This window comes from Gordionus sp. m RMFG-2023, chromosome 1 (genome assembly GCF_954871325.1).
Source record: "Gordionus sp. m RMFG-2023 chromosome 1, tfGorSpeb1-WG-v2, whole genome shotgun sequence".
Classification (NCBI taxonomy): domain Eukaryota; kingdom Metazoa; phylum Nematomorpha; class Gordioida; order Chordodea; family Parachordodidae; genus Gordionus; species Gordionus sp. m RMFG-2023.
Genome location: NC_088775.1, coordinates 11,866,073 through 11,886,325, shown reverse-complemented (window position 1 = coordinate 11,886,325; position 20,253 = coordinate 11,866,073). Strand labels below are relative to the sequence as shown.

The following is a 20,253-nucleotide window of genomic DNA, read 5'->3' as shown; positions in this document are numbered from 1 at the left end:
ATTATTATTTTTTTTAAATTATTAATAATCCTTTAATCGTTGATTACAAGATGTAGTTATATACCCACCAATAGAAATTATTTCGCATGCGTAATACCCATCATTATACAATAAATTTATTAAGATTACACGAAACTTTTTCCCATTTTCTAAACTGATCATGGTGTCACCCTTTTCTTTTAAATAAGAAGACTCATAGGTCAAGAGACCTTATGAGTAGGAAATAGCACAACTTAGGAATGTTTAACTGAAGGAAATTGGGTAAGAAGAATTTAGATTAAGTAAGAAGCAAGGAATAGGATTATAGGTTATTGATGATATGGGTATAGTATCAAGATACATTATAAATTAGTTTTTTGGATCTTTTATTAAGGACCTGTCAAATCTGGCAGTCATGTGATTGTAAACAGACGTTAAACAATTTTTAATAAATCGGCTGTTTTAACAGCAACTTCCTTGAGTTGGACTATATCTTTAGGTGGAAGATGTAAACAATATAGTTACGATCATCTGCTTTTAAACTAAAGAATTCTCCATGTTTCCTTTAAAATGACCAATACAATTTATATTATAATCAAAGTTATTAACAGATATTTTTAAAATGGATCTATATAAAGCTACATATTCTAAAAACTAATATGAATATATCGTCTAAAAATTTATCTAAGTAGGGGAGACCGGGAAGGCTGCAAACCCTAAAAGGCAAACGTCAATAAAATTAAAACTACTTGATAATATATTGAATAAATAATATTTCATCTTATTCCGCTTAACTACTTTTATGTTATATATAAAAAATAATTTTTTAAAAATATATACTTTTTCAAAAGTATTAATTTTTCCGAAAAAAAAGATTGATAAATAGATGAGCTAAACCCGGAGAAGGGTGAGCTTTCTCATGAAGCGCTTTGGAGCTGCAAAATATTAATTATATAAAAATAATTTGCAACTAATTTATTGATAAAAATAAGCCATATTGGAAAATAATTATAAAAAATTAGTGAAATTTATTGACATTTTAAACAAATGAAGAATGGAATAAAATAGCAAGATGATCCATATTCCCAAATAGAGAATTTAATTGGGACAAAATTTTATCATTTTTTAGTTATTTCTTTTTTCTGATATAATTTCTTACCATATTCAAATTTTAATAAGCAAAAAATAAATTTGAAAAATTTCGCTCGTCAAAAAGCTCATATGAATCTCTGAAAAGTAGCCCCAGACCTTCATTATCTTTAAGATTTAATTTTATGGTAGTTTAAACATATTTTTTGTTTAAAGAATAATTTCTTATAGAATAGAGTTTAATTTTTTATATGAGAGAATTATTGGCAATTAAAACCTTTAAATATTTTTTATTTTTCATAAATTGTAATATTTATAAATGTTAATCATATATGTTATAAATTTTTTTATATGTTATCTGATATTAAAACCACATATGCATAAAAATTGACTATTTAAAGTTGAGTACTCTAGAAGAAAACTCCAGGCTCGCCAGAACCATGGACTTATAAGATCCCCAGTCTCCACTAACAGATACATTCATACAAATGTATTTAGATAAAATGCCTAATTTAGAATTCTATTATCAATTTTGAAGTGTGCTAAGAAAAATTATTGAGTTGATATCTCATTCATATATAAAATATATAATTAAATGTTTAAAATTAATTGTTAAATTTCAGTAAAAATGTTTCATCATGAAAGCTTCCCCGTTTATCAGTAAAGACAGTTTTAGAAAGGCTAAAAAGTCTTTCTACCGGGAGGGACACTTGACGGTAGTATGGTGTTATACTTTATGAATAATTTCATATTGGGATAATTTTTAAATATATTAAAATCTCGACACTCATTTTGTCAAAAAATCATCCAAAAATTGAATGAGTGTCAATTTTGTTAATTAGTCATAATCATATCCTCCATGGCGTGATGGGAAAAAATCGAATCGAAGTCTAATCTAGTTTGAGATAAGGATCACAATTTTAAAATGATTCACTAACAATGGACAAAAAGACGAGGACAAAAGAACCCCGGACAGAAAGACACTAGACAAAAATACCCACTAACAAAAAAGACTTTAAAAATACCTAAATTTTGGGAAAAATTTAAATGCTTTTAAAAATCAAAAAATTATACTTTTTAAATATTTAAAATTTTTTCGAAAATTGGGGCATTTTTGTCCTTTGTTTTTTTGTCCGTGAGTATTTTTATCCAGGTTTTTTCCCGGGTACTTTTATCTGGGTCTTTTTATCCCGGCATTTATGTTAGTGATTCTTTTAAAATAGGCTTGGCCAAGGAAATTTAATATTTAAACCGGCTGATGTTGGGTTAATTATTTCTTCTGTTTCTTCTTCATCACATATTAAAAAAACTTTCCTTAATTAATATAAATAAAAATATTAGGTATAATTTACTATGGTGTCATCATCCATTGTGTAGAATGGAATTTGTGTAGTTAGATTTTATAATAAAATAAACTCGAACATGATATATTTAATGAATTGAATTCAAATTAAAAAATTTTAAAAAAAATTATAAGAGAGATACCTAGAGAGAAAAAATATCTAGATATAGATACTATTTATAAAACTGTATCTAGATACAGATACTACATTTTTATATTTTAATACTTTAACTACTTGGATTATATTCATAAATTCTTTTCTATATAAATCTTATACAATATACCACTAAAATTTTCACGAGTGACCATCCCGTTCCTGAGGCTATCCCGCCACACCCCATTTTAAATCTTCTTTTAAAATTTTTTGTTATAATGCTCTATTATATATTTTTATATGGTACAAAAAAAATGACATTCATTTTTAATTATCATCGAATTTTTAATGAATAATAAAAAATTATTATTCAAAAAAAATAAAGGATTGCAAAAAACCTTATTTCATTTAAAAGGGAATGGAAACTTTTAAAAAAATATATAATATAATATAAATTTTTTTTAATATTTAATTTAGAAAAAATATTATCGATTTTTTGGTTACGTTTGCTATTTATTTATAAAATAAAAAAAAACAAGTATATATTTATTGGTATTAGCTATAAAAAAAAGAAAAGAAAACATTTTTTTTCGCACTTTCTAGAATTGTTTCTTGCATTTCATTTTGGAAACGGATTGTTGGTGCTTCCTTGTGCAAGAAAAATCTGGTATTGATTAAAAACAGTAGGATCACCGAGGAATGATCAAAAAAAATGAGCTTATCATCAGCACATCTTAAACATAACTAGAGGCAACACCTTTAGCATAAGACGTACCCGGATTTTGCTGGGGGAACGGGGGGGGGCTGGAGCACTATTAGATGAGATCCCCCCTTCAATTAAAGGTCTTTAGGTCTATTTATTATAGACTTTTGATTATATTAGAATTGTTATAAAAATAATTTAGGGTTTTCACTTTTTATTTTAATAAAATGTTTTTTTCTAAAATATTTGAATTATATTCGTTATTTAAAAAATATTTACAATTTTTCTCTCAGAATCTTGTTTATGGTGATATAATGTATATATTTTTGGGACTTAGGGAAGTGGAAGATTTGTGGGTGGGGGATTTCCCCTTGCCCCCCCCCACCCAAGCTACCTCTACGAACTTTACAATTTATGAGAAATCGTTTTTTTTTTCGTTTTAAAACAGCTTTCACTTTTTATCACTATCTAAATGATAAATAAAATTTTTTTAATCATAATTTCTAGTGACGTCTAATTCGTTTTTTTTTAAAATATACATTTCTCCTATTTTTTTTATATGATAATACTAAGCGTCAAGTCCTATATACTAGAAAATAAGAAAGTTATGAGAAATAATTATAAAAAGGACCCACCACGTTTTTGTGGAAGGCTTTAGATACCTGAAGAATCAGTCACTTATTTAAACGCCAATGGAAAATAAGAAGATACAGAAAATGCCCATGTTCGATTAAATAAAAGTTTTGATAGTGAGGACGGAGGTGAGGTTAATTTTACTTTTATTTCGCATGGTGATGCTGAAAGGAGTGCAATTGGCATGTTAACTTTAAACCTATTTGTTAAAACTGTATTAACTCATAGAAATTTTTGTTTTTCTGGATTTTTTTGTCTTTAAATGTACTACAATTGTTCATTTATTGTTGACTACAAATATCCGAGCTATATAAAAAGTTCATAAAATTCTTAATATAATGACAAAATCGATAGTTAATATATTATGAATTTTTTTTTATCATTGCAAAGAAAAATGAATACCGAAATATTTATAAAAAGTTAAATTGTTTCTAACTGAATATTAATTATCAAATAATAATTAAATAATTATGAATCAAAATTTAGTGTTGCTCATAATAATCCCAAGATGAATCGAATTTTCTAAATTCAGGGTGGGTACAATTTATATCTAAATTAGGTATTATATAAATCACGTTATTGTTACACTTTGTCTCTAACCCAATTATTATATTGATCACTGATTACAGAACACTTATTTAGATATCTAAAAAATTCGCCAATAAGTTTACTAATTTCTGATTTGAGCGTTTTGTTTTTTTTCGTTTTATTTGAAAATGTATTTAAAACGGTTGTATGCAAATTGATAAACTTTTTTTTTCGTTTAGAAACGCAAATTTAAACAACGCAAGCGTTTTATTTTTAAAAAACACACAACGCTAAACGGTTTCGTAAGTAGTTATTATTTATTAGCTAAAATGTTTTTGGCAAACAAAAAAAAATTGTTCAAAAATAGGTAACAAAGTGATAATATTACGTGGCAAAAAAATCTTATTTGGATCATCCACCTATATGTAAAATTTTATATTATACAGAAAAGTTTTTGGGTCCCCCTACCTAACTTTACTGACTACGCTCAAATTAATCAAGTTTATCAATCGTACAAATAAGATTTTTATGTAATAAATTGTAAAATTCAAAATACTAAATAAAAAAAACGTGGTTTTGAAGATTTATATATAATATGTATTATTTATAAAATGTAATAATTTTTTAATGATTTTATTATTTTTAGGGAGAAAGAAAGGAGGAAAATGAACATGATAAAGGGTTATCAATCAAATATTTTACAGACTATGATAGAAAAAAAAAATAGAAAAATAAATTATTACAAAATAATAAATAAAATTATTTCAAAATAATAAATAAGTAGAAAAGGAAAATAAATAATTATTATTATTTTTAATAAATAAATAAATATAAAAATGAAATGTCAAACAAAGCTTGTCTCTCTCAAATTGAGTCAAAAATAATTATTTTGTCGCTTGTCTCGCGAAACGTGAGTTCCATTTTGAGACTTATTCTAAAATTGTAACTAAATATAGTTACTTTTTTTTGGTGAAAAAAACTTTTAGGTATTATATATACTTTCTTTTTCTTTTTTTTTATCGGATGTAATAAATTATAAAAAAATTAATGAAATATGATATTACAATTTATTCATCATTTTCTTTTCATTAAACAACTGTCCAATTTGATTTTGAGTGAGGGACTTTTTAAAAATATTATTTATTAGATGTTTGTTTTAATTTTTAAAAAAATTACAAATTTTTAATTTTTTTCCCCCAGCCGGTTTCTCATCTTTGTTGCTCAAATTAGAAAAGTATATTTATTTATTTCTCGTTAAAAATATAATAATAATATAAATAATAAAAATAATATTTTTTATATTTATATTTAAATTTCATTTTCTTGTTTATTTTTTTTTAAATATATTTGAAAATTTTTTTTTGTGAATTTAAAAAATTTTTTTATAAAAAAAATTGACTCCTAAAAAATTATTTTGAAATTGAATAAATAAAATTTTGAAATTTATTTAAAATTATTATTTTTTTTGACCATCTTCAATTATGTAATTTAATTATATAAAAATTATTGACGATTTAAAATGAAAGATTTTATATTCCAGACCATTATTAGAATAGAAGATTTTATAATTATACAAATATTCGATGTTGGCGCAATTGGAGAATAATAGTAATTCCAGAGATTTCTTATTTATTTTGGGATTTATTTTTCTAATTTTATTCTTTGTCCTCGCTGTATCGTAAGTAACCGCTAAACCATTCCTAAAGAACCCATCGCAACAATTCTAATACAAATAATCCAAAAAAAAAATACAATTCTGCCCTCAGGGCTTTTTAAATAAAATAACACGAAAAAAAGAATAAATTTTATTTTAAAAAATCTAAATTTTGATTCAATTTTTTTTCAATAAAAATAAAATCCACATATGTTTTGTTTTTTAAAATAAAAAAAAAATTCTATAAAATAATTAAAATCTTTTTTAACAATAATGGATTGGGGAAAAGTATAAGATTCATACCTAAATATTTTTTCCCCCAAATAATTAAGAAAATCAAATAAATTTTAATATAATATTGAAGGATGTCTAATCTTTTTCTAGAAAAAACGTACCGGAAAAAAATATTTCTAATGAATGTCCATTATCTTTACAATCCTATAAAGGTATTAAACAATTTATTAATAATTTTGTTTTGTTTAAATTAGTTTTGTTAAACGGTTCGATTTTCAAAAACAGCTAACCGAATATTTATGCAAACTTAAACGTTAAAATCACGAGGGTTTGAATATTATTTTGCTTAAAATCTTAATTTGACTAAATTGACCCGTTTATCAATACTAGTATAAATTTTACAAATGATCCATCTTAAATTTTATAATTAATTCATTTGAACAAAGCTTTAAAAAAAACAGAAATGGGAAGAATAAAAATAGGAATTTTACAGATATTAATGCTAGAGATTTGGCGGAAACTTACTATGAAATATATTTTGCGCAATACTTCAGGTTCGACCTGGCGCAAGAATTTTTTTTATCGGGTCCGCGGGCCGATATATGCGGAAAGCCAGCGAAAATTATATTTATATTAAGGTCCAAGTGTCCCGCCCAAAAACTTTTAATTGAAAAATATACACGAAAACTAGAGTTATTAATTGCTTTGTCCTAATTTAAATGGCCTTTTTAAAAAAATTTAGATCCATGGCCGCTTCCCCGTTTGTGTGGGCTTGCAAAATACAATCTTTAAATAAAATATGTTTGGACGCGTTTTAAATGCAGTTTTAATTATAATGATTGTCCAAATTTGATACAATAAATTAGGTCACTTTATCAAAGTTATTACCCCTCCCCATTTAGAAATATTACCTTTTTAGATATTTCAAATATTTGTATTTATATTCTTCTTTTTTTTAAAAAAAAACCACCAAGTCGGGGGTTTTATATTTTATTTATTCCCAAATAATATGAAACTTAAAACTAAAAAATATAAAATAAAATAGTATTTACTACATTACTTTACATAATTATTTTTTATTCTTATAATTAACCTCGTCATAAATATAATTTATATAAAATATGAATCTAACAAAACAAATTGTACCCCCTTCCCCGAAAATCAAGACATTTTTATGAAGCCACCCTTCTTTCTATTGGAAGTTAATTCGTTTTAATCAGAGTTTGAAACTCTTAAAAATTAGGGAAGGGGAAATTTTTTCCCATTCTGGAAGAATCCATCCCCAATACCACAGAGTTGTTAGTAAAATGACACTTTTCTTAATGAGTAAGGTGAGCAAAGCCCATTCCACCAACTGGGGACCGAAATCTAATTTTTTTTCATATGGAAGTTAATACTTTTCACAAATTTTGCTATTAATTATGCCGTTTTTACTTATGATATCACATGAAATATTTTCTTATAAAATGCCTAATTCTTGTATTATATCACGTGCTTCATTAAACTTATATATTGAATAAATAACAAGTATTGTGTTAACCCTTTTCAAGCATATAAATTAATTTATATTTTTTCAGGTTTTTAGGTATTTGACCTTATTTGACCAGATCAAATACCCCTTCGGTTAATTAACCGATTTTCCAACCCTTCAAACTTATTCGAAATTATTCGTAAAGAATTCAACATATTCCTTGGGGAACCTTTTATTATTATTTTTTAACTTTATTTCCTCATCTACAAATAACTTTTTTAAATTTTATTAATTCATTTTTTAAAATAATAGTCGGTGAATTTAAGAATTTTTTAATTTTTTATTCCTTCAAAGGGAATTATTTATTATAAATTACCAACTTTTTTTCCGCATAATGTCCTGGTTTGGTCAATAATTTATTTATCTCCACTAATTATTTTTAAAATCAAATTTATTTTTGAAATTATTTATTTTAGAACCTCTGCAGGAAAAATTGTTCCAAAAAAAAATAGATTTATTCGATTCGCAACTAATCTACGTCAGCAAATCGGAAAAAGACTGACGATGACGTAAACGATTCATATTATAAAATAAAACACAATTGATTAAACAAAACGCAGCAAAAATAACAAATAATTATATTTATTACGTAAATCGGTTATTAAATTTAAAAACATAAAATATTATTAATTGCGAAGGCGGAAAATTATTTTTTTTTCGGAATTAGGAAAAATTCAATAAAGAAGAGGAAGAGAAAAAAATCTACTTATTTTCTTACAAAATTATGAGTAATTCTAGCGATAAAATTTACGCGGCCGAAAGAATAATAAAATCACGACTTCACAAGGTAAACAATTAATTCATTTTTAATATACTATAATGTTAATAATGTTGTTATTATGTTTTTAAAAAAAATTTAGTTACTTTTGTCGTTACTCTTTTTAAAATATATATTATGTCCACAATCAAATGGCTTATTGCCTCATTAAAATCGCGTAATATTTTACAAAATTATTAAAAAAAATTTAAAAAATGTGCTATATAAATTATTTAAAGGTAGTAAGCACAATTACTTGTTTAAAAATGTTTTTTTTTATTACATTTTAATAAATCTGATTTTTGCCTATAAATTTTCAGATAATTTTTAATAAAGACCTTAGTCGCACAAATTGAGCTTTACATTTTGCTGTTACTTTTTTAATTTAAAAAAATGTAACACATTCTTTGTTTAAATTGTATTTACCTTTTTTAGTTTGGAATTAGTATTGTCGATTCAAATAACTTTTAAATTACAAAGAAAAAAAGAAGGAATTGATTTTTTATAATTATCTTCTGCTATTTTATTTCATTTCAGAAATATTATTTTGTTACATTTTAAATAGTATTAGATGATTTTTAATGCCCCTCCATCTTATTATTCTTATATGTGTTACCTAATTCTTGAATAAAGTATCGTAGACAATCGTTAACTTATATGAAATATAAATATTATATATATTTGGGTATAATTATTAAACTTTTTTGAAAATATAATAGGTATAGTTATATAATTACTTTTCAAAAGTAACTTTAAAACAAGACTAATAATTAGTCAGATATATTTAAGGATATTGGAATCGTAATTCTTGAAACCAGAACCTAAAATGTGTATATATATTAAACATTAAGGCCTGAAGCCTGACCCGGGTATGATGCCATTTATTTATTTATCTTATTTTTTAAGACTATTGGTTCAAACAATGACATATATAATACCTAGACTGACGATTCATTCATTAAAATGCATTTTTAAGCGTCGTTAAAAGCAAATCAGCTGGATCCGCCATTTTGGTAACCCTTATGATAATTATTCTCATGTTAAAAACTACAATTAGATCGGAAACTTGCTTCTTTAATTATCTCGATGATCAGGAAATTCTTTAATAAATTTTGCATCAGATATAGGAATAAATTAGGCTATCGTTTAAAATTTTAATAATGATTAGTGTAACCAAGATGGCGTCCCCTACACTTTTAATGAATGAATCGTCAGTCTAGGTTTATTATATGGGTTCAACCCGTGCTGCGCTAGAAAATGAGTAAATCCAAACCAGTCATTAAAAAGTGAGACTTTCAAACCACAGAGACTAAAATAGAGCAATGTCATTAGTTCTCATTATTTAGAAAGAGTTTGGAAAACTCGAACTAAAAAATAAGCCGTTCTGATTCCATTTCCTATAAAAAATTATTTAAATTGAGATTTCCTGTTTCCTTCCGGAAATTTTAATTCTTTTGTTTCTGATTTTTGTTTGGTTCCGGTTTTTAAGCATACCTGTTACCTAGGGTTCTTGTTTCGATTCGAATTTTTAAAAAACTAATAAAAAGTCATGCTTCAATCCTTAAATATTTTAGACTCGCTGAGATGAGCGCTCTTTTTTCCTACTATCTCGTTCCTTGCCCATTAAATTATGTTTCCCTCCTAAAGTTAATTTTAAAACACATTTGTATTTTTTTAAAGAAAAATATTCTAATTTCGATTATCTACAACGGATAGAAAAATCCAAAATATATGATTTCCGGCAAAATGGGTTCGGTTTTTTAGAAGAATGTATAACCTGTTTTAGTTTCTAAACCTTCTTTTTAACGCCTATAAAAAATAATATTTTAAACCTTGTACAACTATGCTAAAGGTATCATTTCTCTAAACTTAAACTGGAATATTTTAAATTTTGTAATGTATCCTCTTTTTTTCTTAAAATTTGCAAATATAAAACCGTATTTCCACTTTAAACCTTAACCGTTTATAATATTGCACTTGAACTGGGAGCTAAATCTAATCCCTTCCCCTCTCCCCTTTCAAAATATAAAAAACGTTTTTTATATAACAAAACATAACTTAATATATATTATTTTATTTTTAGGGCAAGATCTTTTATTTTGTCAAATGGAGGGATTGGAGCGACAAGTAATTTGTACATTAAACATACATATTATGTATCAGACCTTTATTCAAAAACGAATAATCTTAACCGAATGATGGATTATTCGTATTCTATTCTTTTAAACTATTCGTATTTATAACAATTGAATATGAATAATTCGTTATTCGATTTAATTCGTTCGAATAGGCCTAACATTACTATAGTCCTTTATTAGTCACATAATATACCATTTTCAGCGATATAACATAATTGGTATAATGCTCATTTTCTTAAAAATTCATAATCTCTGTTACTTATAAATGGACACTATTTTTTTTAAAAAAATAAAAAATTCATTTTAGAGGACTAATACTTTCATATTTTTATACAATTATTTTCTTGCAGGTATAATACATGGGAACCGCAAGAAAATATTTTAGATCGGCGATTGTTGGATTCCTTTAAATTACGGTTTATAAAGAAAAATTTTGACATAAAATTTTTATATTTTCTTCCAATTGGGATTGCTAACACTAGCTTTTCCATTCTTTATTCAGAGACTTAACGGCCCTCGTTTGCTGATTCAGCCCGAGTATTAAAATTAATTATTTTACAAACTGGAATGATGTCGAAAAACCGAATATAAAAATCTGGTAGGACTGTAACCACATATAGAGAGGGGTGATTTGGAATTTTGCCTAAATATGTGACCAGACAATCAATTTTAATTTAAAGCATTTATGTTGCCCGGAAAATGTAAATCCGGGCTTATCCTGTTAAGTCTCGAATCACAGAAAAATAAAATATCATTATTTTATGTTATACATATAATTATTTAAGAGAGAGGAAATTGCTCATGAAAAAGAACAAAAAAGGACCCAAGAATAAAATCTTGACCGAGGACGAGGAGTATAATGATACCGGCGGATTGCGTAACAAAAACCTAAACCTAGATAAGGTATATAAATTGGCAAATTATTTTTTTCTTATAAGAACAAAAGCAGATATTATTACCTTGAAGATATAACCGGGGCCAACTGCAAGCCGGCCTAAACCCGGGTTCGAACCCATAAAATAAAATGCGAGCTTGATCTGATTCGGACTAAAAAAATAACGATTATAATATTTACTTCCCGTTATCAATTTTACCTATATAAAGTGTTATAAAGTCATGTCTTTAATGTATATTGACGAAAAAGAACGTATTTATAAATGAGATGATTAGACATGTTGTTTTTTGTATCGTAATATTCAATTTAATATTGAGTCTTAGGGTCGAATACCGTTCGCTCAAAAATAGCCCCCTCCCCACCTCTTTTCAGGTGAATATTTTAATGATAGTTGTTTTAGAGCAGTGGCGTTGCTATCTTCCTTAACTTGAGGGCCCTCATGGGATCTCTCCAAGGTTTTCAAAGAACCTTTTGTCGCACTCCCTCCTCAACGACGTCACTGTTTTCTAAATATGTATCTTTTTAATAAAAAATTTATATTTCCGCCCAAATCCAGCCTTTATCCGTATCTAATATACACTTATCCAACTAGCCCAGAATAAATAAGAAATATACACTTATCCTACTAGCCCGGAATAAATAAGAATAGCTCCAAACTACAATTCTTTCTCTATATGGAAAAAATAATTAATAAGATAAATTAGATGCCGGTTCTGGTCCGTATATCTGGCTCTCAATGAATGTGTCGGAAGTAGCCTGATTTTTAAAACCGGACTAAATACCCGGCTCGACCGGACCGAATTTTTTAAAATTTAACTATTTGGTGAATTTTATATAAATGAATCATTTCAACATTCATTTTTTTCACATATTTACAACTTACCCTTCTTAAAACATTTTTTTCCACAAAAAAATATGAAATTTTAAAAATTTGGGTAGAACTCAAAAGTATCGGTCGATGCTCTCAGCATCGAAACTATTTATGGTAGATCCGGCTCTAGAATAATTTTAAACTTTTTTTGGTTCTATTGCATTTATCTAAAAAAAATTATTTTCGGCTTATGTATAATATTTTTATACAAGTTCTGACCAGAAAATATATTTTTTGCGAAGATCATAGATTTGGGTTATTCAAACAAGGTTTTTTAAAAAAATTATTAAAATGTTGACTCGGCCCTTTGGAAATATTTTGCGCAAGATGTTACCCGAAAATCGGTTCGCCCTGGCCACGACCGAGCATTCGCACGTTTACTCTGTTACATTTGAAAAGGATTCAATATTTTAATTTCCTTTGATTATATATAGTAAAACATAATAAATATAAATAAACAATGACCATTGTTGATTAATTTTAGCTAGAATTTTTCTTTCCTCCATATTTTTTTTTAATTTAATAAACAAAATTATTATATTTTACTTATAAATAATGGTTGTATAAAAAAAATAATATATAAAAATATTTGTTGATTTTTTTTTCTATCGAGGAACGAAAAAACATTACTTGCTAGGGCTCTCTACGAATCTAACCGATTTGACCCAACTCACATTACCCGGATTCAAATTTTTATCTGGCCGGGCCCGAATTCCGGTTTTGGCAACTTTTTTGGATCCGATCGAACGGTCCGATGCCTGCCTTTATTACCTAATTTAACACAAACCCTATAAAAAAAATTTCTAGAGTTAGGCTAGATCCTAAACTTAACATGAGAACTCGGCTTTTTTGAACTTTATTATATCACCCTAGCCTACATCTTCCCCCTCCCCCGCCTCATATGCATGTAAGAGATTTGCAAATTCCGGTCCTAACGTGCTTCGGACCTGGCCAGGTCTATATTTTAAGGGTTTGGGCATAAATATTTTATTTTCATGGAATATATTGATATATTTTAAAATTCTTGCAAGGAATAAGACGTTAACATCTTTTTATTTTTATAATAATTTTTTTACAATTAAATTTTTCTATATTTAGATAAATTCAGACCGGGCCGATAAATAATTTTTATTTCGGGTAGGGTCTTTCAGGAACAAATAGAAAAAAAACTGATCAGGTCGGGCTTAAAAAAGAGGCTCGATATAGATCACTAGTATATATTATATCTCTTAATTTGTTAATTTTTGCATCGCTGGTTTAAAAAAAAAATTATATTTGTTGGTATATTTATATTATTACCAAAATAAAACTTCATTTATTGTAAATAATATAATAAAAAAAAATATCTACACACATAAAATCATTACATCAAATATTATATACCTTGTATGTAATTTGTAAACAAAACAAAAAAGATAGGAAGGATCAAATCGTTTTGACCTTTTTTTTTTCTTCTTTCCTTTTTTTTTCAAACGTAAAATAAAATTTTTTATATTATTTTATTGTCATTTTAAAATGTCATGTCATTTCACAATATTCAATCCTAAAAGTTAAATAATTCTTTTTTTTATTATTGTCCCTACCCCGTTTTTATTATTATTTTTTGTTTTTCATTGGCGCAATCTTTCAATAATAATTTATTTTATATTAACCTTCTTTTTTTTTATGTGAAAGAAATGAAAAGTGTATATGAAGATTGTATATTTCTTTTTAATATTATATTACTTAACCTTTTTATCTTGACCTCTTGTCACAATCCTATTAAAGATTCTTATTAACTATAGGGGAGAGACGGACCAGGGCTATTTGGTGTCTTTTGATCAAAATTATAATAGGTCAGAAAATATTTTCGTAATTGGAATTTACAAAGAAGTTAACTCAAACCCTAACTTATAATTTTATAAACTGACAATTTTTTCCTCAAAATTAATTCTAGTAAAATTGAATTTTTGAATTAACTAACCCAATTTTGGGCTTTTCGAATAAAAGTGGCTATTAATGTCTCCTATAAGATTAATTAATTTTTATTTTCATATTTTGATGCACAATTTTTATGGTTTGTTTAATTAATATAAAATTTATTTTAATTTAAAATATATAGTTTCGGTTGAGTATTATATTATTGTTCTATATCACATTTATACAGAATTTATTTTTCCGATAAATATACATATTCTTACATATCACCATTAAAAATATTAAACAAATATAATTTAGAGTAATCCATTATTTTTAGCATTATTATAGTGTGATCTCCTTTCTAATATAAGAAATGTATTATTTTTTAAATGCTCTATTGAAAAATTATATAAAAAACAGGGATTTAGAATAATACTATCACTATATATAAAATTTTTGAACGCTAATTTCATATAATATAAATATACCATGCATGATATATAATATCTTATAAATAACTAGCTCTGATTCTATTAATTCTTGACTTACTAATATTACTATTCAATGCCTTCTAAAAAATATATTTTAAGCATAATTTTTTATTATGAAACTTTCCCCAATACTAAAGGAAGATTTTCAATTTATCATCTTAAAACAACTTAATATCGCGATGCTAAAATATTTTTCATTTTTTGCATCAAAATATACATTTCCTATAGAGTGCTATTCTTAAGTTAAATTTTAACTTCGAAACATTTACTATTTTTAAAATAAAATTCGCTTAAATGACAAGCCCAATGCGTCGACTAGCCCTTATTTGCCTTATACTATCTATTGATAGCATTTGACCACAACCTAATGCTCGAATGGTTAGGAGGGGTTACATTTTGCTAATTTGTAATCATATATAATGATTTAAATCAAAACAATATGGAAATTATTTTACTTTTTTTTTATATTTGCAGCCAAGCACGAGCGAAAGATACAGAATATCCTCTAGACGGACTCGAAGAAATTCTAACGTCGATCAAGGACCCGAACTTCTCCCTGATTACAATATAAATTCCGTTCCACAGACATCAATGTCATCCACGTATCGACCTCTCAACCCAAATATTCATATGCCATCAGCGCACGCTCATAGCATTACATCTCTAACTAGCACAATACTCGATCCTAATGCCTTGCCCTCCATTGACTCGCGTAGGATCACCTTAAATCCCATGGAAGACAGGGTTATAAATCCACTTAACCTCGCTAAAATGGGGAATATTTCCTCATCGTTATTCGCCGATCAAATTGACAACAAGGTCAATAAAGCGTCCTTCCACTACCATATATCATTGCCTTGCACTTTTTCTCAATCGGGCGGAAACGTGGGAGGTTCGATAGATTCTTTTGTAGAAAAATTGGTGCAATCCCAACATTTGATGACCAACGCTAAAAGCGAGGCTAGCCGTTTATCACCTCTCATGATGGAAAACGGAAATGGTATAGGTATTGGCTCGAACAACGGGAGTCCAAACGGACCACACTCCAACGGCGGGGGCAACAAAAGAAAAGCCTCTAAACCCATGAAAAGGATACTCCTCAATTCAGACTCAGCTGAACCCGACCATGCCATTTCCCCCTTGTCTGACGCTAGTACAAGTTTGACCCTCTCTTATAATTCCACCAATTCATCCATTTCTAATTCTAGCCTAACAATTAGTCTTTCATCTCCAGTATCACCCTCGTGTGATCTTCTCGTCAAAAGAAGCGAAAATTGTTCCGCTAAAGTTTCGTCTCACAGCAGCTCTTCTAAAAAACTTAACATCGACGGATTTATTCCAGATGATATCATAACGACTTTACCTCATTCCACTACCGCAACTAAGACCTCCGCCGTGATAAAATACATCTCGAGTGCTGGTTTAGTCACATCCCTATCCGAATCAAACGCGGTTATATTGCGCAATCCTAACCTCTCCGTCTGCCCTGATAAAATTGATGTAAAAGTGCTGCCAATGAAATCGAGTGTTATCAAGTCCAATTATTCATTCTCCTCTCAGCATTCTCTCGATTCCCCCCCAGTCACTATTACCGTCGATAATTTGATTAAATCAAAGGATATTTCTGAATCCCAGTTAGACGATTGCGAAATCCTTTCCATATCATCTTCCAAATCCGGAAATAAACTTATTATCGAAGAGGAAGACGAAAAAGAAGAAACAACTGTTTTACGAATAGTTGAACTGAACGATAATCAAGCGCCCACCGTTAAACCCCTAATTATTTCTCAAAAAGATCTCCGAATCATCTCCTCCCCTAAAACCGTGAAACCTAATAAATTTTTCGTTTCGCGCAGCCAAAATCATGATCGTGATGATAAAACTCCTTCTCATCCCCGCGTTATCGTTAAAGGGGTCCGTAAAAAAAATTCTTCTTCCAAAAAGGAGAAAAAAATACATCACCACCACACCAAATCTAAAAATCCTAAACAACCCCAGATCGCCCATTCCGATATTATCGTGCATACCTGTGATCTCCTTAAGCAAGACAAAATTGGTCACTCGGAGAAACTTTTAACCGCTACAACCAGCTCGATTATAACAACAACACCCATGAAACCACTTTCTCCAGTCTCGAATTTTCAATCGATGCCATCACCGCTGGTATCCCAGCCCAGAAATACCTTCCCCATTATGTATCATCCCAAATGCATGCCTTTTCACACCTTCTACGACACTCACAAACGAATCATCGATAAGCTCATGATAACAGACGTCATGGGAACCGATTATCCCGTCACTATATTGGAGTGCACGTCCGATAATCCGAAGGACTTTTTCGTTCAATGATTATTCGATAATTTGTACAAAATAATAAACCCAATCTCATAGTGCATTATATTTATAATTAGAAATTTTTTTTATTATTATTATAAAAAAAACATGAAATCTTGTCAAATTTAAACCTTATTTATATAGAGGATATAAAAAAAATTTGAAATATAAAATTTGATTATTATAAAAATAGATAATACATGTTATTCCGTGGGTTTTTTTTCTTAAAATATATATATTATTATATTAATAAAATTTAATTATTTATATTTTATTTATGAATATATTTTATTATAGAATCAAATATTCGCAAAAAAATAAATAATCAATAATAATTATAAAAATTTTATTAATGGGAACCTTAATTAATTTTAATATCAAAATCAAATCACATATTATAAAACCAGCGATTTATTACAATTACAACATTTTTATAATATGATTTAATTCTAAATAAAATAGTTAACTAATGTTATAATTTTGGATAATATCGAAATTTGAGTTTTTTAGTCAAGTCATTTGGTTATAATGTCTGTCAGAAATTAAGATTGAATTTTTTAAATCATAAAAAAAGTGTATATTGATTTCTTTTAGCCAAGTTTAAGGAGATTTTTCGTTCGAATATGAAATTTCTTACTTTTCGCGTCCATCAAAATAATTTAAAGTTTTTTGGACAAATCATTTGGTAATCATGTCTCCCAAAAATTAAGATTGGCTTTTTTTAAGTATAAAAAGGTCCATTTTATGGATTTAGTTTGAGCGTGTTTGAAAATTTTTTTCTCTCGAATATGATATTGCTCATTTATTGAGTTAGCTATTTACTCTCTATACGCCACTTTACTATTACAGAATTTTGATATTTGGATCAATTCTCATAATATATAATTCAATTAAATTATAACAAGGAAAAGAAGTTAAAAATTATAATATTATATAATACATTTGAGTTATAATAATATCTTGATAGCCTAGAAACATAATTGAATAATTGTTTATATTGTTTAATAAAATAGTATATTATATATAATATTTCTAACTTCAAACTACTCAAAAAACTATCCAAAACATTTCTAGATTTTATAAGTAAATATAAATACCTTTTTCTATTGTCAATATTTGAACTTCTTGTGGTCTTTGTAAACAAAATAAATGGCTGTCATCTGGATAACACTATAAGAATCTTTATTTTAATAAAGAACAATTGCAATGCATATGAAATTAATTTCTGTAGGAATTTTTTTATAAAGAAATTAAGGATATTCTGATTGAATTTTGGCCAAATATTGAATTAGAAACTAGAAATGTAAAGAGTAAGATGTTTTTTAAGCGAAAAAAGAGGCACGATATTCCAACATCCTCTACTACCAGTAATAAATTTTGGCCTGACCCAGGAAATTTCCTACTGAATTATCTCGCTGATGGTCTAGAGGAAATGACTTGTTAGAACCATATAAATACTAATTCTCCTTGCGATATTGATCGTTATCGGATGAAGGTATAGTATTGATAATTGGGAATTCATGAAACCATTCTTTGTTTTGGCGCGGAAACCCATTATCATACTGGTTTTAATAGGAATGGCGAATTTGGTGTATAGCTTTATTTTTGATTCTGGAAGGATTTAATTTCGCCAAGATATGGAAGAATATCCATTTAAATTAAAAGTTTTCAAATGGATACATAATTTGAGTGTATTTTTGTGAGATCAAATTTTGTATAAAACACTAAATATATAAGGGAACAGGATGCACCAATTTTCTCCTCGATGAGAAAATATAATGAGCAACCTTCGAAACAAACTAAAAATATTTCAAAAAAAGAAAATTCCATTGATAATATTATAATAAATTTAGGGAAGACCGGGGTAAAACGATTTGCATTTTGACCATAAAATTTTAAAACAAAAACAAAACAGAACAAATTATAGATTTATATGAAAACAAATCCCTCTACAAAATAAAAAAAAGTGTAGCTCTCTATTATAGTAATTTAGGAGCTATCATTAATTATGTGAAGTGTGCCACCCAGGGTAAAGTAGCTAAGAATCGGGGTAACGTGGTTAAAATAAAATTGAACAAAATATTGCAATTACATCCATTTATCATTTTTAGTATAAACGAATTAATACATTACCTGAATATAAAAAATTATATCAAAAATATTACATATTAAGTGAATTTTAGGCACATCATGCATTTCAATTATTCTTCTTTACGACTATTCTTAAAATTTCATTCAAAATAACACAAAATATTATTTAATGTTCCCTCTTGCTCAAAATTATTTTTTTATATAGTGTAAACTTTTATATTTAAAAATTATCTTTTTACAGCTTAAATTATACTGAAGACTTTAATCTTTTTATTCATAGCTTCCCCAGGCGATATATATTGTACAAGTTATTGCGTGATTTCTAGTTGAGCTATAAGCTTATAAATTTTATCTTATAGCTATGGCTTTAAGGGATGCAAATTTCTAAATTCCGAGTCTATATATTTTGCTAAAAGCAAAATAAAATAGAGGGTGAATTTTGTAATTTCTAGGTGAAAAATGGTTTTTCAACAATATATATCAAACCAGAAAATTTTTTCAAAAGATGAACATAGGTAAGAAATTAGATATATAAATACTAGAGATCTGCAAAGTTAGGCCCAGCCCGTACCCGGCCCGAGCCCAGCCCATTTAAAATATACGGGATCGGGCCGGGCCTAATATTTTTAAAAAAATTTTGGGCCGGATCGGGTCGGACCTTGGAAATTTTTTAAAATATATCTAAATTTATCAATTTTATATTGAATTTTTTATGTAAAATAAAAAATTTTGATTTAATTTATAGAAACTAAACGCTATATAACATATGTCTTTTTTTTTAAGTAATTATAAAAATTAATTTCTATATTTAAATAAATTCGGGCCTGGCCGGGCTGATAAATTATTTTTAAATAAATTTCGGGTTCGGGCTGGGCCGGTAAAACTTTTTAAAAAAAATTCGGGCCGGGCTTGAAAAATTAGGCCCTATGCAGATCACTAATAAATACATCTTCACACAATATTTAAGGTCTTTATGCTCAAGGGTTAAGA

At 27.2% G+C, this 20,253-nt stretch overlaps 1 protein-coding gene across 6 annotated transcripts in view; it reads left to right on the top strand.

Moving 5' to 3' along the window:
• LOC135928447 (uncharacterized) overlaps positions 1–17,569 on the top strand; it is a 71,650-nt gene extending 54,081 nt beyond the window's left edge. The window contains exons 1-7 of one of the 6 annotated variants that reach the window (XM_065464933.1): positions 6,273–6,468; positions 8,204–8,296; positions 8,455–8,574; positions 10,628–10,671; positions 11,033–11,098; positions 11,468–11,585; positions 15,313–17,569. In XM_065464933.1, coding sequence (XP_065321005.1) covers positions 8,512–8,574; positions 10,628–10,671; positions 11,033–11,098; positions 11,468–11,585; positions 15,313–17,187 — 2,166 coding nt within the window. In that variant the 5' untranslated portion in view covers positions 6,273–6,468; positions 8,204–8,296; positions 8,455–8,511 and the 3' untranslated portion in view covers positions 17,188–17,569. Of the gene's footprint in view, positions 1–5,958; positions 5,977–6,272; positions 6,469–8,203; positions 8,575–10,627; positions 10,679–11,032; positions 11,099–11,467; positions 11,586–15,312 lie in introns of those variants that run through there. The other 5 variants (XM_065464938.1, XM_065464931.1, XM_065464913.1 and 2 more) reach the window with 5 other exon arrangements.
• The last annotated feature ends 2,684 nt before the right edge of the window (positions 17,570–20,253 follow it).